This window comes from Balaenoptera musculus, chromosome 18 (genome assembly GCF_009873245.2).
Source record: "Balaenoptera musculus isolate JJ_BM4_2016_0621 chromosome 18, mBalMus1.pri.v3, whole genome shotgun sequence".
NCBI lineage: Eukaryota > Metazoa > Chordata > Mammalia > Artiodactyla > Balaenopteridae > Balaenoptera > Balaenoptera musculus.
This window is the reverse complement of record NC_045802.1, coordinates 16375590-16401628: the sequence shown is the minus strand read 5'-3', so window position 1 is coordinate 16401628 and position 26039 is coordinate 16375590. Positions and strand designations below refer to the sequence as shown.

The window sequence follows — 26039 nt, the reverse complement described above, 5'->3', positions numbered from 1 at the left end:
GTTGGGGAACTAAGATCCCGCAGGCTGTGCGGTGTGGCCAAAAAATAGGAAAAAAAAAAAAAAAGGTTGCAGCTTGTGAGTTATTTTGAATTGATGGGAGGAGGTTATCTGAAAGCAGAAGGCCAAGTTTTAACACCAGGTGAACATAGGTGTGGCTCTCAAGGGGTTATACCCTGAGGTAGCTGGTAGATGTTTGAGGTGTGTGTGTATGTGTGTGTGTGTGTGTGTGTGTGTTATGTATTCCTACGTGGCTTGGTTCTGCTGGGTTCAGTTTTCTGTGTTCACTTAAGCGTTCTGGAGGACAAAATCATGCATAAGCAGCTGTGAAATTGGAGCTCTGCTTAGATCATTCCCTAATATACCAATCCTGTTGAAACAAATTCATGTTTTTAGAATAAGTGGTATAGCAGAACGGCCTATATAAGAGAGTTAAAGAATCAGAGGACAATATTATGTTAATATCCGTGGTAATACATTTGAAAATTTTTAAAAATGTGTGATTTTTTTTCAAATGATAGTTTTATCTCTTGCCTTTCCATCTTTGCATCTCATCTATTTTTTAAAATTATTTATTTATTTATTTATTTGGCTGTGCTGGGTCTTAATTGCGGCACACGGGCTCTTTAGTTACAGCATGTGAACTCTTAGTTGTGGCATGTGGGATCTAGTTCCCTGACCAGGGATCGAACCTGGGCCCCCTGCATTGGGAGCATGGAGTCTTAGCCACTGGACCACCAGGGAAGTCCTGAAAATGTATGATTTTATAACAAAAATAAATTAATAAATTTGACTCAAGGAGAGGTAGAAAGCTTCCATAGACCAATAACTGTAATTAGAAATTAGAAAAACTGTTTAAAAGTTGCTATTTTTAAAAGAACCAGGCATTCATGATTTTATAGCTGAATTCTCTCTAATTCTTCAATCAGAATTGTTCATTATATTCCAGAAGATTTTTTTTTTTATGGTAAGATGCTTAATTCATTTTCCAAAGGTAGCATTTATTTATTTAACTTAACTCACAAAGAGTACTTACTGTGTGCCAGGCACTGTTTTAAATGCTTCATAAAGATTAACTAATCCTCACTGCAGTCTTATGAAGCTATTACAGAGAAGAAAACCGAATCACGGAAATCTTGAGTAACTTGTCCAAGGTCATGTAACTAGTACATGTTTTAGCTGGGATTTAAATTTATTTATTTTTTATTTTTATTTTTGTCTGTGTTGGGTCTTTTTTGCGGTGCACGGGCTTTCTCTGGTTGAGGCAAGTGGGGGCTACTCTTCGTTGCGGTGTGCAGGCTTCTCATTGCAGTGGCTTCTCTTGTTGTGGAGCACAGGCTCTAGGCGTGCGGGCTTCAGTAGTTGTGGCACATGGGTTCATTAGTTGTGGCACGCGGGCTCAGTAGTTGTGGCATGCGGACTCAGTATTTATGGCTCACGGGCTCTAGAGCACAGGCTCAGTAGCTGTGGCGCATGGGCTTAGTTGCTCTGTGGCATGTGGGATCTTCCTGGACCAGGGCTCAAACCCGTGTCCCTTACATTGGCAGGCAGATTCTTAACCACTGCGCCACCAGGGAAGCCCTTAGCTGGGATTTAAACCAGACAGTTTGGCTCCAGTGCCCGAGCTCTGAACTCTTACCTACTACTGTGCTTTGCTATCTTTAAACCAAAACTCAAAGAAGATATCCTCAGGGGCTTTCTGAGTTGTATGAAGTACAGCTCTGGCAAGGCCTAAACTCTGACTTCCCCTAGTGGCTGCTAACAAGGATAGGCAGAAGGAGGGGGGAAATAAGTTCTGTGGAGTTGTGATCAAATTTCAAAACAAGGGAGGAGAGAGCTGGCAGATAAATTCCCTCTTCATCCCCCTCTCCAATGGATTCTTCCAAATTCTGGTGTTTGTTCTGTACAGAGACCTATTATATGCTGGAGAACTAGCTCGGTTCTTCATGAAACTCGGCCGAGCTTAGTGATACACCATTCATCTTTTTCTGCTTCACTTTGCTTCCCCCTCACTCAGACCACTGATATCACACCTCCAAACAAAGAAATAGCACTTAAGTTTCACCTCAAACTCTACTTTTTAGGAAACCAGGCTGCAACAGAATTTGAAGACAAAATTCATAAAACAAGAAATGAATATGGCAAATAAAGATATAGAAAGTGCTCTGACTCATAAGCAGTTAGGGTAATACATACTAAACCATAGTGAGTTATAACTGTTTTGTACATTAATTTGGCAAAAAATTGAAAAGATGAGTAATATCTAATGCTGATGAGATATGGGGAAATAGGCTGTCGTATGAGGGCCAGATGGTGGGGAAATGAAATACTGCATACATCTAGAAAGTGATCTGGCAGAGTTTATTAAAATATTAAGTGTACACAATCTTTGAGACCAGCAATCTTTTCAACATATTCATTAGTTCATATGTTTATGCATTCAAAGACATTTCTTGCCGTATTTTTGCAATAGTAAAAAAATAGGAGACAAGCAGAATAAAGTCCATTTAATGGGGGATACTTGAATAAAATATGGCATATCCATATTTTGGAGTGTGTTTTGTCCTGGAAAGATAGTTCTGATATATTATAAATGAAAAGAGCAAGTTGTAGAATAATATCTATAGTGTGATCCTATTTTGTACAGCAAAACAAACCAAAAAAACTATATATGTTTATATATGTTTGCATAAGGGTTTTCTTAAGAAAAAAAAAAAAAGATGTGGAAGGATACCACAGACCTTTAACAAACACTGATTCCTTCAAAGGATTGAGACAGAGGGTGGAGATAATTACTAACCTCTTCCTTATATATACTGTATTGTTTGATCTATTACTGTGAGCATTAAAAACAGGTGTGATGAGAACCCAGAAGCTTTCCCTAAAATCAGGTTCCAGGCAAGGCTAATGATTCCTTTTCAACATTGATTCCTTCTCATGATTCCTTTTCAACATTGTACTAGAAGTTCTAGCTAATGCATAAGACAAAAAAAATGGAAATAAAAGGTATACTGATTGGGAAGGAAGAAATAAGACTATCTTGTTTGCAGAGAACATGATGGTTTATGAAGAAAATCTAAATTGATTAAAAAAACTCATGGAACTTATAAGCAGTTATATTGAGGTTTCAGGATTCAAGGTTAATATACAAAAATCAGTCATTTCCTGTATATCGGCAATGAACTAGTAGAAACTGAAATTAAAAACACAACACCATTTACATTGGCACCCCAAAAGGTGAATTAGTTTAGTGTAAATCTAACAAAATATGTACAAAATCTATATGAGGAAAACTATGAAACTCTGGTGAACGAAATCAAAGAACTAAACAAATAGATAGTCCATGTTCATAGATAAGAACACTCAATACTGTCAGGATTTCAATTCTTCCCAATCTGATCTATAGATTCATTGCAATCCCACCATACAACCCACCAATCCTTGGTATTTACCCAAAGGAGTTGAAAAATTATGTTCACACAAAAACACTCACACAGATGTTTATAGCAGCTTTATCTACAATTGTCAAAACTTGGAAGCGACCAAGATGTCCTTTAGTAGATGAATGGATTAGTAAACTGTGATACATCCTGTCAATGGAATATTATTCAGTGCTAAAAAGAAATGAGCAATCAAGCCATGCAAAGACATGGAGGAAACTTAAATGCATATTAGTAAATAAACGAAGCCCATCTGAAAAGGCTGCCTAATGTATGATTCCAACTCTATGGCAATCTGGAAAAGGCAAAACTTTGGAGATGGTGAATAGATCAGTAGTGCCAGGGCTTAAGCGGGAGAGAAAGATGAATAGGCAGAGCACAGAGGATTTTTAGGGCAGTGAAAATACTCTGTATGATACTCTAATTGTGGATATATGTCATTTTACATTTGTCAAAATCCACAGAATTTATAACACCAAGAGTGGAGCCTAGTGTAAACTGTGGGTTTTGGGTGATAATGATGTGTCAGTGTAGGTCATCAATTATAACAAATGTACCACTCTGGCGTGGGATGTTGATAAAGAGGGAGACTGTGCATGTGTGAGGACAGAGGCTTTATGAAAAATCTCTGTACTTTCCTCTCAATCTTGCTGTGAATCTAAAAATGCTCTTAAAACATAAAAATTAGGATGATAGATATGTAGACAGCTGAATATAAAGAAGGGAGGGTAGAGAGATGGATAAAATAATTTAAAATGTGTATATCTTTGATTGGTCAATCCCAACAAGATAATCTAAACTTCAGCCAAACTTTTACATTATATTGTTTGTAAGTTTAGTAGATAAAATCTTTTATAAAGTCAATTTGGTAGTATCTATCAAATTTAAATGGTCATATCCTCTGGTCCAGCAATTCTACTTCTAGAACTTTATTTTATTGAAATATTGCTAGAAATATAAAGAGATATGGTATATTTTATGTGATTATTTTTATATGCAACTCATTTTTAATTAAGATAATTGACATATAACATTATATTAGTTTCAAGTATACAACATAATGATTCAATATTTGTATATATGGCAAAATGATCACCACAAGCCTGTTTAACATTCATCACCACACACAGTTACAATTTTTTTTTCTTGTGATGAGAACTTTTAAGATCTACTCTCTTAGCAACTTTCAAATATACAATGCAGTATTTTTAATTATAGTCACCATATTGTACATGATATCTCAGGACTTATTTTGTAACTGGAAGTTTGTACCTTTTGATCACCTTCATCCCTTTTGATCATCCCACCCTGCCCTGCCCCTGGCAACCACCAGTCCGTCCTCTGTATCCATGAGTTCAGTTTTCTTTGGGGTGTTTTGTTTTGTTTTGTTAACGATTCCACATGTAAGCAAGATCATATGGTATTTATCTTTCTCTGTCTGCCGTATTTCACTTAGCATAATGCCCTCAAGGTCCATCCATGTTGTCACAGATGGCAAGAAGTTTTTTTTATGGCTGAATAATATTCCATTGTAGTTATAGATCACATTTTCTCTATCCATTTATCCATCCGTGGACACTTAGGTTGCTTCCATGTCTTGGCTATTTGTAAATAATGCTGCAATGAACATGGGAGTACATATATGTTTTCAGGTCAGTATTTTTGTTTTCTTTGGTTAAATACCCTGAGGAATAGGTAGATCATATGGTAGTTCTATTTTTAACTTTTTGAGGACCCTCCATACTCTTTTCCATCGTGGCTGCACCCGTTTACACTCCTACCAACAATACAGAAGGGTTCCCTTTTCTCCACACGCTTACCAACACTTGTTGTCTTTTATCTTTTTGATAATGGCCATTCTAACAGGTGTGAGGTGATATCTCATTATGGTTTTGAATTACATTTCCCACATGATTAGTGATGTTGAGCACTTTTTCATCTACCTGTTGGCCATCTGTATGTCTTCTTTGGAAAAATTTCTGTTCAGATCCTCTGCCCAGTTTTAAATCATATTATTTGTGTTTTTTTTATTGAGTTGTTTGAGTTCTTTATATATTTTGGATATAACCTATTATCAGATATATGATTTGCAAATATTTTCTCTCATTCAGTAGGTCACTTTTTTGTTTTGTTGATGGTTTCCTTTGCTGTGCAGATTTTTAGTTTGATGTAGTTCCACTTGTTTAATTTTGTTTGTGTTGCCTTTGCTTTTGGTGTCATATCCAAAAAATCATCACCAAGACCAATGTCAAGGAACTTACCACCTATGTTTTCTTCTAGACGTCTTATGGTCAGGTCTCATGTTCAAGTCTTCAATCCATTTTAAGTTAATTTTTGTATATGGTATAAGATAGTGGTCCAGTTTCATTGTTTTGCATGTGCCTGTCCAGTTTTCCCAACAGTTTATTGAAGAGACTCTCCTTTCCCCATTGTATATTCTTGGTTTCTTTGTCATAAATTGATTGACCATGTGGTATTTTTTTTCTAACATCTTTATTGGAGTATAATTGCTTTACATTGTTGTGTTAGTTTCTGCTTTATAACAAAGTGAATTAGCTATATGCATACATATATCCCCATATCCCCTCCCTCTTGCATCTCCCTCCCACCCTCCTTATCCCACCCCTCTAGGTGGTCGCAAAGCACCAAGCTGATCTCCCTGTGCTATGTAGCTGCTTCCCACTAGCTATCTGTTTTACATTTGGTAGTGTATATATGTCACTGCTACTCTCTCACTTCGTCCCAGCTTACACTTCCCCCTCCCCATGTCCTCAAGCCCATTCTCTACGTCTGTGTCTTTATTCTTGTCCCCTAGGTTCATCAGAACCTTATTTTTTTTTTTTAGATTCCATATATATGTGTTAGCATACAGTATTTGTTTTTCTCTTTCTGCCTTACTTTACTCTGTATGACAGACTCTAGGTCCATCCACCTCACCACAAATAACTCAATTTCGTTTATTTTTATGGCTGAGTAATATTCCATTGTATATATGTACCACATCTTCTTTATCCATTCATCTGTCAGTGGACACTTACGTTGCTTCCATGTCCTGGCTATTGTAAATAGTGCTGCAATGAGCATTGTGGTACATGACTCTTTTTGAATTATGGTTTTCTCAGGGTATATGCCCAGTAGCGGGATTGCTGGGTCATATGGTAGTTCTATTTTTAGTTTTTTAAGGAACCTCCATACTGTTCTCCATAGTGGCTGTATCAGTTTACATTCCCACCAACAGTGCCAGAGGGTTCCCTTTTCTCCACACCCTCTCCAGCATTTATTGTTTGTAGATTTTTTGATGATGGCCATTCTTACCGGTGTGAGGTGATACCTCATTGTAGTTTTGATTTGCATTTCTCTAATGATTAGTGATGTTGAGCATCCTTTCATGTGTTTGTTGGCAATCTATATATCTTCTTTGGAGAAATGGCTATTTAGGTCTTCTGCCCATTTTTGGATTGGGTTGTTTGTTTTTTTGTTATTGAGCTGCCTGAGCTGCTTATATATTTTGGAGATTAATCCTTTGTCAGTTGCTTTGTTTGCAAATATTTTCTCCCATTCTGTGGGTTGTCTTTTTGTCTTTTTTATGGTCTCCTTTGCTGTGCAAAAGCCTTTAAGTTTCATTAGGTCCCATTTGTTTATTTTTGTTTTTATTTCCATTTCTCTAGGAGGTGGGTCAAAAAGGATCTTGCTGTGATTTATGTCATAGAGTGTTCTGCCTATGTTTTCCTCTAAGAGTTTTACAGTGTCTGGCCTTACGTTTAGGTCTTTAATCCATTTTGAGTTTATTTTTGTGTATGGTGTTAGGGAGTGTTCTAATTTCATTCTTTTACATGTAGCTGTCCAGTTTTCCCAGCACCACTTATTGAAGAGACTGTCTTTTCTCCATTGTATACTCTTGCCTCCTTTATCAAAGATAAGGTGACCATATGTGCGTGGGTTTATCTCTGGGCTTTCTATTCTGTTCTGTTGATCTATATTTCTGTTTTTGTGCCAGTACCATACTGTCTTGCTTACTGTAACTTTGTAGTATAATCTGAAGTCAGGGAGCCTGATTCCTCCAGCTCCATTTTTCTTTCTCAAGATTGCTATGGCTATTTGGGGTCTTTTGTGTTTCCATACAAATTGTACAGTTTTTTGTTCTAGTTGTGTGAAAAATGCCATTGGCAGTTTGATAGGGATTGCATTGAATCTGTAGATTGCTTTGTGTCTTATAGTCATTTTCACAATGTTGATTCTTCCAATCCAAGAACATAGTATATCTCTCCATCTGTTTGTATCATCTTTAATTTCTTTCATCAGTGTCTTATAGTTTTCTGCATACAGGTTTTTGTCTCCTTAGGTGGGTTTATTCCTAGGTATTTTATTCTTTTTGTTGCAATGGTAAATGGGAGTGTTTCCTTAATTTCTCTTTCAGACTTTTCATCATTAGTGTATAGGAATGCAAGAGATTTCTGTGCATTAATTTTGTATCCTGCTACTCTACCAAATTCATTGATTAGCTCTAGTAGTTTTCTGGTAGCATCTTTAGGATTCTGTATGTATAGTATCATGTCATCTGCAAACAGTGACAGCTTTACTTCTTCTTTTCCGATTTGGATTCCTTTTATTTCTTTTTCTTTTCTGATTGCTGTGGCTAAAACTTCCAAAACTATGTTGAATAATAGTGGTGAGAGTGGGCAACTTTGTCTTGTTCCTGATCTTAGAGGAAATGGTTTCAGTTTTTCACCATTGAGAATGATGTTGGCTGTGGGTTCATGTGATATTTTTTTAATAAGGAAAACTGGAAGCAGTGTAAACATTTGTCAATAGAAGGACATTACAAAACATCCTATGCAATCATTAAAAAGATTGAAGTTGATAAGTATGTACTCATATGGAATGATGTACATGATTTGTTACCAGAAAAAAGTATTGTTAAATGATATTAATATTTTGTTTTATTATTCCAATTATACTTTCCATAATAATTCTCTCTGAGAAATGGTATCATAAGAGACTTTTTAGTATTTATCAGTCTTACAATTCCTAGAATAGCGTATTGTTTCTTTGATCAAAAAAGTAATAATGAAAAAAATTCTGGCAATTTCCCATGCTTTCTCCATGATTATGTATCTATTTTCATAGGAAAGACAAATGAACAGAAAATTAAGTTTACCTATGCAGTGAACTGGTAATTGTATTATGTATGTATATGTTAACCCTAAGCACAGATCTACAAGTTGTTTTATTTTATACCCTGCCTGTTTCCAAAAGGAATTAATGTACCTTTTCCCCAAGCTAAAGTACCAGTTCAGTATATTCAAAATAGCATATGCACTAGATGAACTCAGTAAACACTTGCTCAAGTAACAATCGTCTTTAAGAAATTTGTTTTGTGTGTTTGTTAGGAAATTTGGGGCACTCTAAAGTATGGGGCCCAGGGTTTAGCTACTCTTGCCGGGGATTAAGGATGGTAGTGAACCGTTGCTCAGACACGTGCGTGGCTTCTTACCCACACTATAAGCTCCTTATGGGAAAACAACTTGACTTCTTTAAAAATTAGGCTTCTCTCTTCAATTGTGAGTCTAGCTCTTGAGAAACGAGAAATGAATATAGTGCCGCTCCTTGAAGGAATAATGATACGAATTTTAAAAGTGACAAGTTGAATAATGTTATTACTGAGAAAATCATGGTGAAGAAAATCCATTTGTAGATAAGCTTCTTAAGGAGGGCTGGGATGGAAAAGCAGACACCCAGAGGAGCTTTGTTACCGCGTTCATTCTCTCGCATCACCTTGTGCTTTATTTAACTTTGTGGCATCTATCACAAAAACAGTATAATTATTTACTTCTGAAAAATCACACAAACTATATGAACTCAGTAAATACCCAGATTGCAAGTCACGAGTCTGTGTGTCTGTCCTCCCACCACCTTTCTTGAAGTCATCAAGGAGAAATTCTGGAAGCCTCCAAATGTTTTGAAAAGACTCATTGTTCTGTTTTTAAGTTCAGATAAAGGCATCAATTTATTACACTTCGCAGCTTTCCTTATATTTGACAGCCTACTGTTTAAGACTATATGGGCATTTTGCATTTGAAGGAAGCTAAGGGACTCAAAACCTGGCTGGGACTTATAAACACTTGGTTGGCTTCTACATATAGATCATTGTATGTGCTTAGGTGAAGCATGCAAACATACACACAAGATCACCTCCTGTGTGTCCTCACAAAGAGTACACACAATGTGTTATATAGAAACTGATATTTTTGAGTACATTTGACATCCAAACTAACCTCGTCAGATTGGGAGATACCTTTTACACATCCATTTTTTCACTATTTGTTGACTACCTACTGTACCAAAGCACTGTGCCAGGTGCCGTAGGGATGTAGGGATGAGTAAGATGCAGCCTTGAGAAGCTTGTTGTACCAGGAAATAAGCTACTGTTATTAGAAACAGAATCTTTAAAATAGCTCATTTATTCCCCTAGTAGAGGATTGCCATCTGTTTGCTCACTGGCCAGAGCCTTGCAAAATTCAGTTGTAGCACCACAGAGAGAAAAATAATTTGAATTGGATTTACCTTCAAAATTGACCAGGATCAAGACTTTGAACTTGATCCAGTTTTCTTCTCATGTATACTTGAAAAAAAAAAAAATCAACTTCAGAATTATAAGGTAAAAACTATGATAATTGCATTGGATTGTAATTATGATTGTTACTTTTAAAGAGGTACAGAAAATGCTGAGTTGACTGGCAAACTATTAATGTTAGATATAATTCTGTGATGATGTTTGCTTCATACAATCCGGTTTTACCAAAACATATTCATTCACTTAAAGAATTTCTTTTTGCTTAATATTTTTCTTCTCTTTTGCAGGAGTTTCTTTTATCAGAAGATTATAACAAGATGACTCCTGTGAAAAACTATCAAGGTAGGAACAAGAGCAGTGTTTTCATCGTCTTAGACTGTGAAATGCTTCTCAATGGCTTCCACTGCCACAAGAGAGGACTGAACTTTACAGTAGTCAGCGGGAACAAAACAGCACCCCTTTGTGGTGAATATTATCCCCGTTTTTGAATTAAGAAGCAGAGGCCCAAAGAGGTTGGGCGTGTGGTCTTGTAGCTGGTAAAGTGTGAAGCCAGACGAGGTCAGTGTGACTCCAGAACGCACAGCCTTTGTCCTTTGTCTGCCCGCTCTACCCCACTGCCTGGAAACCCTGTGGCAGACTTGGAGAGTGGGGTCCAGGGTTGGCTTTCCATGGAGCTCATTTCATTTTTGGTTAAATATTTTAAAAGGCTGAAAGTGTTCATGTTGTCTAAGGGAAGGAATTCAGGTTTTATTGTGTCTTCAACATTGACAGTGTACTGTAAGCCCTTTATATAGTATAGATCAGGAGCAGTTTTCACTGAGGATTTTTTTCATCCAGGCCAATGTCAGGGGTCAGAACATTAGAGGTAGACGTCGTTTCACTTAGACGTCATTTCATCCAAATCTCGTGACCTCATTCATGATCATCCAGCCTCTCCTCTGATACCCTTCAAAGACATAGCAGCCCCTCCTGAGTTTGGAAAATTCTAAGCATTGAGTTCTTTATTTCTAGATTTTGAGCCAAAATTCATTTCCCTATGGATTTATTCTTTAATTTTTTTTCACATATCACTTATCCAGTATTTATTGAGTACCTATTGTGTTCCAATAACTGAGAATTATAATAGTGAACAAGACATGCATAGTATCTATGCATCCCCCATGAAAATAGATGCAAAAAAATCTACATAAAATCTCAGCAGATCAAATTCAGCAATATATAAAAAGGTAAGTACATCACAACCAAGTGAGGTTTATTCCCAAAAGAAATGAAAGCAGGGACAGATATTTTTATACCCTTATGCATAGCAGCATTATTCACAATAGCCAAAAAGTGGAAACAACCAAAATGTTCATGTATGAATGAATGGATAAACAAAATGTAGTATATCAATACAGCGAATACTTATTTGGCCATAAAAAGGGAATGAAGTACTGATACCTGCTACAATGTGGATGAATCTTGAAAACATGCTAAGTGAAAGAAACTAGACACAAAAAACCATACATTGTATGATTACAGTTATATGAAATGTCAAGAATAGGAGAATCCATAGAGACAGAAAGAAACTAGACACAAAAAACCATACATTGTATGATTACAGTTATATGAAATGTCAAGAATAGGAGAATCCATAGAGACAGAAAATAAATTAGTGGTTACCCAGGGATGGGGAAGGGGGAATTGGGGGTATGGGTTTCTTTTTGAGGTGATGGAACTGTTCTGGAAATAGTACATTTTCTATGATGATTGCACAACATTGTGAATATACTAAAGATCAGTGAATTATACACTATTGAGAGAGAAACATCTATAAAAAACTATAGCTAACATCATACAGTTGACCCTTGAATAATGCGGGGGTAAAGGGTACCAACCCTTCCCACAGGGGATAATCCATGTATAATTTATAGTCGGGCCTCTGTATCCGCGGTTCCCCCGTATCGCGGTTCCTCCACATCCGCGGATTCAACCAACCTCGGATCGTGTAGTACTGTAGTATTTACTGTTGAAAAACATCTGTGTATAAGTGGACCCACGCGGTTCAAATGTGCATTGTTCAAGAGTCAACTGTACTTAATTGTGAGAAACTGGATGCTTCCTCCCTAAGATCAAGATCATGGCTCCTATTTAAGAAGTACAGCCAGGCTTCAAGCCCAGGTTCCTGAAGCTTAACAATACATATGTATCTTCAAAGGGTTTATTTTCAAATAAGAGAATTCTGTCACCTTAGAAAGAGTATGTGCTTTGAGTTTTAGGGTTTGTTTTTGTTTGTTTTTGTTTGTCTTTTCAGTAGTCATAGGCAGCCTGACAGAGAAAGAGAACCAACTTTGGCAGAGAGACTAGGGTTTTAATTCTAGCCTCATCGCTCATTGATTATATAGCTTTGAGCGAGTCACGTAACATTTTTGAGCCTCCGTCTCCTCCTCTGGCAGCTCAGAGGGCTGTAAACCCCCTTATCTTCTGGGCTACTGTCATCCCCTTGCACTTACAAGGTAACAGAAAGAAGATCAAAGGCCCCTTCATGAGAAAAGGGAGCGAAGCGCTGGGGACCACTTTCTGCCTGCAATAGACGTGGGTACAGTTGAAAGTGAACCATTAGAGAGTTCGCTTTTATTCCACCATTGGTGGAACTTAAATTGGGCATTTGATGATACAGACATGACAAGATCTTCAGAAGTTTCTCCAGGAAGTCCCATCTTTTAGTTTAAGACAACGTTTTGATCTTGATGGTGGCCGATTCTCTGAAAGGCAGGTACTGTGTAGAGTTGTTAACAGTATTATTGTTTCTATACCCCTTCTAAATCCCTTTAGATTCTCCAAGCTTCAAATATCAGATTTTAAAACATCAGGCATTTGGTGAAATGTCTGTCCTGGAGGTATTCACTATGGTTCTGACTGTATTGTTTGGTAACCAGTCTAGAAGCGCCATCTTGGCAAGGCCGGGTTGTATCTGTAAAAGGAGGAAACCACCCAGCTTTGCAGAGTCATTACAACGACTAAGTAAGACAGTATCTTTAAGTACCTGGCCCTTGTTAGACACTCAGAAATTGGCAGTGATGCTGTTATTGCTGATAGAGCTGCATTGATCCATCCATGTCCAATCCTATTTTCATGATCCAAATGGGAAGCTGATGTCTTCTCTGTCACCTCGTCACACACAGGATGAGTCTCCTCTCGCCCACCAGGCTGCCAGCTCCTGGGCACAGAGCCCAGTGCGTCCAAGTTCCGGGATATCAATCTTTGTTTATTCCAGTCAACTCTGTTCAGTGGCCGTGGACCCCCTATACCTCTCCCCCTGGAACTGTGTAAGAGGAAGAAAGCGAATATTTTACTGATTTTATTTGGTAATTGAGAAGCCATGAGACCTTGGCCAAACTACTCAACTCGATCGTGCCTCAGTTTGCCCACATGTAAAGTAGGGAGATGGAGTAGATGACATGAATAGTTCTTCTAACTCTGAAATTGTGTGACGCAGTACTTCCGTGATGGTGTTGTCCTTGTATATAAGCAACCCTGGGAAATTTGCTCTCATTATCTCATTATGTATGCTTTGACGTAAGGGATATTTCATTCTTTTTTATATGGCACTTGGGAATAATTCTGCCCTCCTCTCCAAACTCCGAGCATTTGATTTCTCACAGAAAATTCATCTAGAACTTTGTTGTGGGTTTAAAAGCCAGCCTTCATCAAAAGGAGAACAGTAATGCTCTTTGCTTTTTTTGAAGCTTAAATAAACGGACGCCAGTGAGTTTATTAGCAGAACATTGTTCCTAATGTGTTTCGTAGTCACACTGATCTGACTTTCTCTAGTCCAGCAGTTCTAACATGTCTGAGAGAGGTGGTCCAGGCCCTTCGAGTGTCAGGAAAATTTTCTTTCTTAAAATTAATTAATTAATTAATTTATTTATTTTTGGGCCACGCCACGTGGCATGTGGGATCTTAATTCCCCAACCAGGGATCGAACCCACACCCCCTGCACTGGAAGCATGGAATCTTAACCACTGGACCGCCAGGGAAGTCCCGGGAAAATTTTCTTATGGAAACGCGGATGTGGTCTTCTCCAGGGGCATGCCTGTCCCCTTGATGAGAACCACTGCTCTAGCCCTTGTTTGTAATGATTATCTACTGTTCAGCTTACTCTGGGGTGGGGAGGAGAGAATGATGCATCTCTGTGGACCATGCTTTACCAGCCTCTTTTAGGATGCTTTATGGGTTGTTTTCTTGTCTCTTGGCTTTTAGCGCATCAGAGCAGAGTGACGATGATCCTGTTTGTCCTGGAGCTGGAGTGGGTCCTGAGCACGGGACAGGACAAGCAGTTTGCCTGGCACTGCTCTGAGAGTGGGCAACGCCTGGGAGGTTATCGCACCAGTGCTGTGGCCTCAGGCCTGCAGTATCCTTTGCTGGACAAAATCCCTTGGTGGGAACTTAGCTGTTGACTTCTTTCTTTCATGAACATTTTGGGTATGTGCAACTTGAAAATTTCTTGTTTTATTTGCTAGCTGCCCTACTGATTAAGATGCTTATAAACTTTCCTAACACATAAATCATCAAGGGTCCTCATGTAGGTGGAGTAAAGTAATTTCACCTGAGATAAGTTACTGCCGAGCAGGTTGTGGGTCTGCTGTGATACAAAGTCTGACATCTAGACAGTACACAGCCCAGATTTGTGAGCCTCAGCTGTCAGAAAGAATTATGGAACATGGAGATAAAACCGTCACTGAAATACAGTCTTTTGTTTTTGAACAGAAATAGTTTACACATAGGTATTAAGGTTGGGAACATTCCCATTTTGGTGCCTGGCAGAAGAACCACAGGATTCCTATTCATTTTAAGAATATTTATTGAGAGGCTGCCATGCCGGGACCAGAGTAGGCTGACTGGGATCTACGCAGTAATGCTACGCACGGTCTTTGTTCCAGGTACCAGACTTTTCCAGGATGTGTAGAACGATATTAACTCTTATCTCTCAAGTCTCCAGGGCCCATGTGCTCAGTGTGAACAGCTGCCAATGCTGGGTAATCCTCACATCCAGCCCCCTGGGCTCCAGTGAACACAGGCCTGACAAGTGAGAAGCCTGTATTGGTGATGCCACCACTGTAAGGAGTAAAGGGCCCTGAGTTTCTTCTTTAAAAAGCATAGAATCTCTCCACCTTCTGACAGATGAGGAAATAGTTATAAACAGATCACTTGTCTGCAAAAACAGGATGAAACAGTAATACTTGCTTTCAGATTTTCATCTGGTATTTATATGCCTGTTTAGTGATTTGCAACCATCTGACAAAGTATTGCACCTTGCTGTTGCCTTGAAGACATGTGGCAGTAGTTGTGTGTGTGTGTGTGTGTGTGTGTGTGTTTAGGTTAATGTCACTCTTATTTTCCAACTCGAAGGGCAAGATGAAGAAACTGAGAATGGCCATATGGAAGGCTGTAAAAGTGGCATGTTACCAAGAAGACCAGAAGCAAGGGTGACAAGGAATGGAAATCAAGATCAACTTATCTTTGAGAGGGTGGTTAAAGAAAGAAACTCCAAAGTTTACTTTCTAAAAGCCAGTTCAGACAAGCATAATTCTTGAATCGAAATACATGAACTCTCCTGCCAATAGATGAATGATTTCTTGTAGTGTTAGAATTGAATCTCCCTTAGAGATCATCCATCCAATTTCTCATTTACAGGTGAGCCAGCTGAAGCCCAGAGAGGGTCACGTGCCTATCTGCAGCCACCCAGCTGGTATGTAGGAAAATCACCACCAGAACCCAGGTCTTCTGCCTTGGACTGCTGGTTTTTCCCATTATACTGCATTATCCCTCTGAGAACAGAACTAATGGCATCAATATAATTTGTTCTTAACATGATGGCTTCTATATCACTAGCCAAGCCTAGTGATGTATCTTTTTTATCACCTAACCAAACCAAGGAGTATAGAAAAAAATACAGATCTTGCCCTTAAGAAGTTTACTTTTTAAACGATCTGAAAATGAAAACAAAAATCAAAAACCCCCACAAATACACAGAATTAAACTTGTTCTGACTCTTATAGTCTTTGACTCCTCTCTTCCGGCATCTCCAAAAGTCATCTTCATTTTTCGACTCTTCTTGCCATGTGGTTTACCAAGCAGAAAAAAATCATGTGATTGGCTATCAGAAACTTTTGTGTGTAGTGAAAGCCTCAGGCTTCCTTCCCCAGTGCAAATTACCATCCAGCCCAACCTTGCTATTAAGGTGGAAGGCAGCTGCAATACTGCAGACAGAGAGGCCCTTCCAGAAGACGCCCTCACCTCTACCAACTCTGCCTCCTTAGCTCCAATTCTGGAACCACAGTGCCAGCCCTTGCACCTGGGAGCATCTGTCTGCCTGGTATTTTCCCAGTGCCACATGCTGATGCATAACAGCACTGCTTTTGCAGCTGAGACCCACGCAACTTTCCCAAGGCTGCAGCGTTTTTTCTGGGAGCTGCCTGATGCATAGATTGTTAACAGGCAACCCATACAGCGTTGGGGTTCACGTTAAAATCCAGTTTTTAAACATGCTTTTTTCATGGGAACCCTCCTCCATCACCTCACCCCTCCTCTTCTTTCTGCCACCTTCTGTACTTACCAGTTTTCGTTTTTTTGGTTTTTCAGTTTTTTAGTGATAAGGAAAGGAAGATCTGTTAAAATGACATAAAATGTTCAGAGTAATATTATGACTCCTATTTTTCTTCATAGTGGGCACCGGTGGTGTACATAAGAGTTTTCTACAGACGGATTAATTCTCTCCCATCTACACCTCAAATAGTCAAGCCAACAAGTGATAGAGTAAGTCAGATTGACATCACCCTTTTTCCTCTTCTTTCAGGCCTCTTAGCAGAGAAGTAAATAAGCAATGAAAGTAACCAAAATTCAAGTAGAGAAATAAAGGATGACAGAGACTGACTAGTTCACAAGTTGAATTATCAATTTCAGAATCACCTCAAAATCTTTGTTGCTTTGGCTAAAGATCTGATGCTTCAAATATTAAGTGAACTATCATGTTAACAACAACAACAGTAATAAGGAAGTGAAGGTGAGGAAAAAGAAGAGAATATCTTACATTTGCAGTCCCTGAGAGTTTACATAGTGCTTCTACATAATGTTACTTTGTTCACTATCAAAACATAAAGACTGGGCTTCCCTGGTGGCGCAGTGGTTGAGAATCTGCCTGCCAATGCAGGGGACACGGGTTCGAGCCCTGGTCTGGGAAGATCCCACATGCCGCGGAGCAACTGGGCCCGTGAGCCACAACTGCTGAGCCTGCGCGTCTGGAGCCTGTGCTCCGCAACAAGAGAGGCCACGACAGTGAGAGGCCCGCGCACCGCGACGAAGAGTGGCCCCCGCTTGCTGCAACTAGAGAAAGCCCTCGCACAGAAACGAAGACCCAACACAGCCAAAAATAAATAAATAAATAAAGTAGCTATTAATAAAAAAATAAATAAAATAAAGACCTAATTCTCAATTTTCACGTGTAGAAAAGCCTCAGACAAAGAATATACAAATCAATTTTCACTGCAAAGTAAAGGAGCTGTTACAGTGGAGGATTACCAGACTGAATGTCAATATTATGACATAGTATGAGTGTGTTTCGTGTTTGGTAATTGCAATCATTGTTGCTTGTGTTGTGGTCATCCATGTACAATGCTTGGTGTCAGTCTATTTGTCTCTTGTAAAAGTAAAATACAGTGTGTGTGTGTGAAAAAAAAAAAGAAAAGCCTCAGAGAGGCTCAAAAAGATTAAGAAACCTTCTCGAGGTCACATGACTGTTACCTGGCAGAACCAGGATTAGAACTTGGGTATTAAAATCTTTGAGCTAGCCCTCTGCACAACTAGATATAGCAGAACGGAGGTATTTCCCAAAGGTCCCATGGCAGGTTGATGTAGGAAATAGAACTGTTTTCCTTCCCCACTTCAATTGCTGGTTTTTATTTTTGTGGATACTTTACCTAGCCTCACCTTTCAGTCTGTCATTTGACCAAGTTTTGGTCACATTTTTCATGCTTCCACAAAACTAATTCAGGTACTCTTCATTTTAAGAATTTATTCCTGTTGGAGATATTTCCAAGATGTCACCCTATATAGTCAAATGCCTTTCCACCAAGCATTCTCTTCTATCTATTCCTATTCGTGGAAAGAGTACTGAAAAGCTATTAAGATTATCCTGATTTTCATATTTCCTCATATCATACTAAATGCCAATCACTCTGGCTTTGAGCATTATTATAAACTCTTAGGGTTTTGTTTTTTAATATTATATTCAGTATATTTCAGTAAATTGCCCCCCCCCTTTTTTTGACGCTCATATTGTCCCATCTTTGGCCAGTAAGAGCCACATCGTATTGGCTCCTATGTCTTTTTGATACAGCCCCACTAGCCTTTGATAGCATCTTTGTTTTTTGACACGACATGTCTTAAGCTCATCTGGTACCTTCCTGTCCCAGTGCCGGAATCAGCCATTTCTCTTAGTGAGGAATAGTATTCAGAGACAGCTAGCAAATATATGTATGTGTATTTTAAAAAAGAAAATAAATGATTAGTTCACATAATATTTCTAATTCAAATTTAACATTATAGAGTTTTTACTTCATTTTTGTACTTGATTCTTTTGGGCTAAAAACCTTTGTTCCTAAACATCAGCATAATTCCTTATTTGCTTTATCTCATGGTATATTTAAGTTGTTTTAAATAGTAATAGCAATATTATAATAGCAAGACTACTGAATAAGATTTTAGATTTTTTTTGCAGCTTTCTTTGTCCTGAGAATATATTCTACCAAGAATGTATAGTCAAAATGCTGTGTTTTAAAGTCACTTGAAATAATTCTTTTAACTCTGTGGTTATATCAGCAAGTTGACAGTAGGTTTATTCACTTTACTTTGTTGTCGATTTAGGGGATTTAAAAAATTTTATGAGTATTTTTCACATGTAACATAATTACAAGATTCCATAATGGAAACAATGTAATGAGAGAGAAGTCTCACTACCACCCCTGTCCCCTCAGCTTGTTTCTCACTTTTCCATTGGCAGCAATTTTTGATCAATCTTGATTTATCAGAGTGCTTCCTTTTGTAAGTATAAGCACACACACACTTATATTTATGCTTCCCTCTTTTTTACATGAAGGTAGTGTAGCATATAAACTTTCATAAACCTTGGCTTTCCCACTCCACACTTAATAATATATCCTGGAGGAACTTCCCTGGTGGTCCAGTGGTTAGGACTTGGCGCTTCCAGTGCAGGGGGTGCAGGTTCAATCCCTGGTCGGGGAACTAAGATCGCACACACCGTGGGGTGCAGCCAAAATTTTTAAAAAATAATAATAAATATAAAGTTAACAGAAGGCTATTAAGGCTGTAACATCTAAGTCTCTATTTTAAAAATATATATATATAAAATAATATATCCTGGAAATTACTCCATGTCAAATTTCCCAGCTGTGTAGTATTCTTTCGCATGGATGTATCATAGTTAATAAGTCCTCTTTTGATGGACTTTTGGGTTGTTTTCAAACTTTAGCTCTTACTGTAATACGGAGTGAATAGCTTCAGGCATGTGTCAATTCGTATTTTGGCCATTGTGCCTCTGGGGTAGATGTCTACAAGTAGGATTGCTAGGCATTACCAACCAGGGAAGCTCACTAGAGACTCAGGGCCTTGGGTAGTTACTGGAGACTGACTGGTCACACAGGCACCCTCTTCCGGCATGTACCAAAATTCCAGACTCCCATAAGGAGGACTTCCCTGGTGGTCCAGTGCTTAAGATTCCGTGCTTCCACCGCAGGGGGCACGGTTTCGATCCCTGGTCAGGGAACTAAGACCCCACATGCCGCGTGGTGTGACCAAAAGAAAAAAAAAAGAAAACCAGACTCCCAGAAGGAAAGCAGGTGTTTGGCATAAACCATATTGTTTGTTCAGTTAAGGCACAGTCAGCCACTTTTGTCTGTTAATGGTGGGAACCCTCCTGAAATCCAAGTTCCCAGACGCCATGCCAATCTTGTAATAGCAGCCTTTCAAAGGATAGCCTGCTAGGTTAATTTTTTTTTTTTTTTTTTTTTGCAAAGCACCATTGTCATTTCTTGAACTATCCATTCATGTATCTTGCCTGTTTTTTATTAGGTTTGTAATCTTCTTCTTGATTGCTCTTTTTATATTAGGTATTCGGGCCTTTTGTGACATCAGTTGCAAATATTTTTTCCAATTTGCCTTGTGCTTTGCTTATGGCATTTGTTTGTTGTTTGTGTATTTGAGTCGTAGCTTTTTCCACTCCAAGGTTATAAAGGAACTCTCCCATCTAGAACTTACATTTTTCATTTTTTACATTGGAGTTCATCCTGGTATAAAGTGAAGTACAAATCCTGTTTTAGTTTTCCAAATGACTGGTTCAGTTTGTGCCAACTTCTCTTTTTGCCCTTCTTTTCCTTATTTGAAAAGCCACCTTTATCAGATATGTACTAAATTTCTGCATGCTTTTGGGCCTATTTCTAGACTTTCTTTTCTGTTCCATTGGTCTGTTTGTCTATTTAAGCACCACACTTTCAATTAAAGAGACTTTATAACATGTTTTAATATCTGGTAGGGCTAACCTCTCCCATCACAATACCGTATTACTCTCATTTTCAGAGTATTCCTGGCTGTTCTTGCTTATTTATTTTTCTATGTGAACTTTAGAATGAACATACCTAACTGTAGGAAAAAAAAACACATGTTGATACTTTTATAGGGATTATATTAAATTCATAAATTCATGTTGTGAAAATTGACATGTTTATCATGTTGAGTCTTACCATCCAGTAAGTAATGTCTTTCATTTTGTTATGTCCACTTTTTGTGTCTTTCAGCATTATATTCAAGTTCTCCTCCCGTGAGATTTGCACATTTCTTTGACATTTATGCTTTTTCTGGTGTGTGTGTGGAGAGAGGGGGGTAAACCATCCACTCACTTTTGAGAAACGATCCTTAATGCTTACATGATAGATTTGATGTTGAAACCCGGCATGTGTTTATTGGTGACCACTCAGGCCAAGTAACCATCCTCAAACTGGAGCAAGAAAACTGCACCCTGGTCACAACATTCAGAGGACATACAGGTGGGATTGAAAGCAGACCCTCCATGTGCTGCTCTCACAGTGACCTATCGCCTGCTGCATGTTCTGATGTTCACATGATGTGGTGTGAAAGTGATGAGGTACAATCTGGGCTTGTGCAAAGATACACGTGATACGTGTGACTGATTTCAGAATGGTTCAGTAAGACACAATGTCAGAAATTTTCTCCATCAGTCAAACAAAAGAGCAAACAGTCTATTTCAAAAATGGTGGTGATTTGGTCTTTGTCATGTCACGCTGGAGAAAGCCCTTGTTGGCATATGTTAATGAGACATTGTTTGAGGCTGTGTGGCCACTGCACAAACAGTTGGACAGAAGGACAGCTGCCTCGGTCTGTCCTTGCCATCCTTGGAGCGAGAAAATGGTATGTAAGACAGACTCCTACTTCCAAGACAAATGAAATGAAAAATAGATTTGTCGTGGGTAGCTAGCCTACATAAAAAGGTACAAGTTCCTCTTTAGTTTTCCTTCCTCTGGGGCTCTTTTCAAGGCCCCCTTTATGTTACTGGTCTGCTCAAGGTCATTTAAGCAAGGTGATAGACTGTATCCACACTTAACCTTTGAAAGACTTGAGTAAATGATGATGACTAATTTTTTACTAGTATTTTTAACATGAGATGTTGACCCTGGAGAATGAATAACTGACTGTTTTCCTGGTTCTTAATGGGCTTTTGTGTCTTCTGCAGTTTACCAGCCCATGATTCAGTATAGAACAAGGTTAATATTGAGTTTAGACGTCATATAAGAACAAAAGTAGGTGAATGAGGATGTAAAATGGGATAGTACCTAGCTCATAAGGGATTTCCTAAAGGGGAAAAGAGCAATGCAATAAAGAGAAAATTGAATCCAGGGGAAAGATTCATAAAAGATCATCTTAATTATCTACACCGGAGGGAGGAAGAGCACACAGAAACCTCCCCTGTGGATAGAACCCAGGTCTTTCCTGATTGGATTTCTCTTTTTAGCCACCTACACCCTGACCAAGCCTGGCCTGGTGGGGACCTGAAACTATCTCACGTCAGGACTGTTTCACTGCTGACTTCAGTCTCCTAATCCTTGTCTTCCCTAAGCCCTTAACTCCACCTGCACTTGTTCTTGCCCTTGTTGAGGAGTCCTTCCCTTGATCCCTCACTGCCCAGCGTCTCTGCCCCATCTTCCCTTCCTCCCCATCACTTCAGCCACGCGTTTCCCAGCATTCTCAGCTCAGGCGCCCTTGTTCCTCCTTGTTGGTAAATTTCACCTGTGGTTCAGAGTACCCACGTCTCTCCTGCGCGCTCAGCCGCGGAGTCTGCACTCAGCTTTGGGGTCACGGCACGAGCCTCAGCTCATCGTCCCCAGTGCAGTCGTCATTCCAGTCCAGACTCAGGAGTTGCCTCACAGCCCCTCCCGTAACCCGGCTCTCAGTCCTTCGTACACAGTATGTTCCTTCTCTCCGTCCCTCAGCAGCTTTTGCAGACCTTCCCCACTCTCCCCAGGCCTCCTTCAAAGAAGAACAGAGGTTATCAGATAGAAGCTTTTTAAAAATGTTTATTTCTTGGCCACCCCATCTTCCCTCCCCAACAAGCAAGCTTTTCCTTCGCTTTCTCCGCATCGCTTGCCCTCCCGCCTCGTGCTGTCCTTGGCCCCAGACTCATCCTCCTCGGGGTCTCCACGTGGAAAGTTAATCTTTTGTTCTCCCTTTGGACCAACTCTTCTCAAGTTTCTAAGATGCTGAGTTTCTTGCCTCTGTTAAAAAACAAACAAAACCCCTCTGATCCCATCTTATTTTCTTAAGAGTGGTGCCGCTTTTTTCCTTTGTTTTTCAGTTGCAGTAAAATGTACACAACCTAAAATTGATGATTTTGACCATTTTTGTGTTCAATTCAGTGGCATTAAGTACATTCACATTGTTGTGCACTGATCACCACCATCCATCTCCAGAACATTCTTCATCTTGCAAAACAGAAACTCTGTGCCCATGAAACCCCCTCCCCCCAGCCCCTGGCAGCCACCATTCTGCTTTCTGTCTCCGTGCACTATGTATGAGGGGAACTGTGCAGTATTTGCTGTTCTGTGCCTGGTTTATTTCACCTAGCATAATACCTTCACGTTGTCGCAGTCAGTAACGCTTCTTAAAAAAGTATCATTTTCCCAGCTGCTTCGCCTTCTTCCCTCCCGTTAGCTTTCCCGCCACCTGCAATTTGGCTTGTCTCTATCACTCCTCTCACCCTGCCCTCCTCGAGGTGGCCAGTGGCCTGCTGGTAGCTAAATCCAGTGGACATGTTTTCAACTCTGTCCTGTTTAAGCTCTTGGTAGCGTTTTACATTGCGGCCATTCCTTCCTGCTGTGACTGCCCTCGATCGGCTCCTGTAACACACTTCCTCCCGCGTTGAAGTCTCTGACTTCTCTTCCTCCTCTCCTTTGGGGTCGTCTTGGTGGGTTCTGCCTGGGACCCTCGTCTCTTCACCTCCTGGGCTCTCCCTGGTCGACCTCGGCCACTACCCCAGTCACAGAAAGAAAAGGCATCGTCATGGTCCTCAGATTCCTCACAGGCCAGTGAGCGAGACAGAAGCTAAACAGTAATTATAGTGCCTGGGGGCCGGGGTGGGGGTGTGTGGAGGAGCGTCTGGGGCCCAGGGGACCAGCACCAAGCATGTCCGAGAACACGGAGCGGGCGCGATGCTGGGATGGGAGTGGGAGTGGGAGTTGTCAGGGAAGGTCTCCCCCCGGAGGGGGGAAGATATGACTTTGACCTAAGATTGTGGTGGAGGAGTAAGTGTTGAGTTCATGAAAGAGAAGTGGGGAGAGCAGGGCAGGCAAAACAAACCAGCGTAGTCCAAGGCCTGGGGATTTGCAAAAAGCGTGGCTCTCTTGGGAGCGCCTAGTAACTCTTTTTGGCTGGAATACTGAGTATGGGTTGGGGGGGGCGGGTGTCAGCCAGAAAGGAAGTGAGAGTCAGTTCAGATCACTGAGAGCATTATCCTGACATCAGGGGAAAACGGTGAAAGAGTTTTAAGCAAAGAAGTTAACCTGATCGGATTTTAAAAGATTGCTCTGGTAGTAGAGTAGAGAGTGTGATGGGAGAGCTAGTAGGAAACTGTCCCTCGCAGCGTGGCTATGGTAATGGGAGAGCGGGGAGTGGATAGACCTGCGGTAAAATTTTAGAGGCCGTGACAGGCTGGAGAGTTCCCAGATTTGGTTGAGGCAGAGGTGGCTTTCAGCTCGACCTTCTGGCTCTTTAGAAGTCAGACGTTGCCCAGAGCACCGATAGGAATTTTCCGAGTTCTGTACTGCTGCCCCCGGATCAGGAAAGGGGTAAGTAGCTGCTTCTCACTGCTGTAAGGTGAGCCAGGGGTGGCCCAAGGATTTCATGTCTTCCAGATTAGTTCCAATATAAAATACTACCTGATATTGTATCTTACCTTTCTGAAAGAGTGTAGAATATTTTCACATGATTTCATCTTGAAATATCTTTGAGGAAGACAGGACGTAGCCCAGGAAGGTTGTTATCTAACACGAAGGCAAATAAATGTAGCAGATCACCTATCTAATTTGTTATTATTCCTAGACAGTAGTATCTACCCATCTCCAGTCTGGCTACAGCACAGGTCATTCATTTAAAGCTAGAACAAGGGCATCTGAGAGATTCCACAATGATTCAAACATTGTTGAGCTCTTCCTATGCAGTAAGTCCATCTGGGCCCTGGGAGGTCCCAAACTCGGCCAGACACAATTCTGGAGAAAGGGGCTGTGAATGGAGGGTTGGTTCTAACCTCCTCAGTCCCTTACCCCCCCAAACAAAGACCTTAAGATGAACCCAGATCCATTAAAGAGTGGTCTTGGGGATCTAATCACTCCAGATCCAAACTCAACAGCAGACAAGTCTTCAGTATGTGTACGGAGTCAGCCGTTCACCCATCACTCTCTGTTACAGTACAGAAGGTCATATAAAAATGTGAGTTAGTGAGGGAATCTGTCTAATAGCCATACCCAGGGGCCAAAACATGGCATTTACTAATCCATGGGGATGTAGAAAACTAATTTTATGTTCTTATGCTCCCTCTGCTGGTTTTATTTCTGGAGCTAAATGCCAAATATCATAGTTCTTTGATAATTTCTGCAGAAATTAGAATATATTTCTGCCAAAATGTCATACGCTGATTTGAACAAAGGGGAAAAATATCAGATTTTGACCACTGGAAACTAATAGTATCAATAAAATCTTTTTTTTTTTCTTCTAAGAATTTTTTTGGTTAGTATGAACATATTGGAAATAGGAGGGCTTGAATGTGAACCTCCCAAAGCATACTACTTAATGGAAAATTAAATACAGACTTGTTCATTGACTGTTAGGAGAAGTATTGAAAGTAACAGTGTAGCTATAATAAAAATAACGAAAACAAGGACAGGCACAGTTTAGTGCAAATATGCAAGTTCAGATCATTAAGCTGAAAGCTTAATTTTTGTTTACAGTGGAGGCTTTCACATCTAATAGATGTGGATTTTCATCAAGAGTCCGTCAGGTCATTGGCTCTCCATGGGATGAGTGCTGCCACTCATCGGTGAATGAAATGAGCCTAGTCCTTGCCCTGTTCAAATCCCACTCATGGAATTAAAGCAATAATTGGAAATATTATGCGTGTAACAAGTGTTGTGAAGCCCCGAGGCCACGCATGGGCTTCTTTGGGAGCAGTTAACAAGAGGGCTTCTTGTCCAGGGAGTTAGAGGGGGGCTTCTAAGAAAGTGGTGTTTAAACAACACCTTAAGAAGACTGAGGAGTTACCCAGGTGGTGGGAACATTCCAGACCCCGGGTGTATGAAGCAGGTTTGAAGCCTGGAGTGGATAAGTGTGCATGGAGTCCAGTGGCCTGGTGGAGAGCCAGGGGTGAGGGATACAGGCTGACCTTCCGGGCAACGTGAAGAACTTCGGGT

General features: G+C 39.9%; 1 protein-coding gene and 1 long non-coding RNA gene across 4 annotated transcripts in view; both read left to right on the top strand.

Moving 5' to 3' along the window:
• WDFY2 (WD repeat and FYVE domain containing 2) overlaps positions 1 to 26039 on the top strand; it is a 172856-nt gene that overhangs the window by 110270 nt on the left and 36547 nt on the right. For all 3 annotated transcript variants that reach the window (XR_005017260.1, XM_036831820.1, XM_036831822.1), the window contains exons 4-6: positions 10299 to 10353; positions 14254 to 14404; positions 20998 to 21110. Coding sequence is in view for 2 of the 3 variants with exons in the window: in XM_036831820.1 (XP_036687715.1) it covers positions 10299 to 10353; positions 14254 to 14404; positions 20998 to 21110 (319 nt within the window). In the remaining variant the exon portion in view is untranslated. The remainder of the gene's footprint in view (positions 1 to 10298; positions 10354 to 14253; positions 14405 to 20997; positions 21111 to 26039) is intronic.
• On the top strand, positions 14407 to 17045 carry LOC118884286. The gene is made up of 3 exons (XR_005017261.1): positions 14407 to 14475; positions 15688 to 15742; positions 16850 to 17045. It is a non-coding gene; the product is annotated as an uncharacterized LOC118884286 (long non-coding RNA).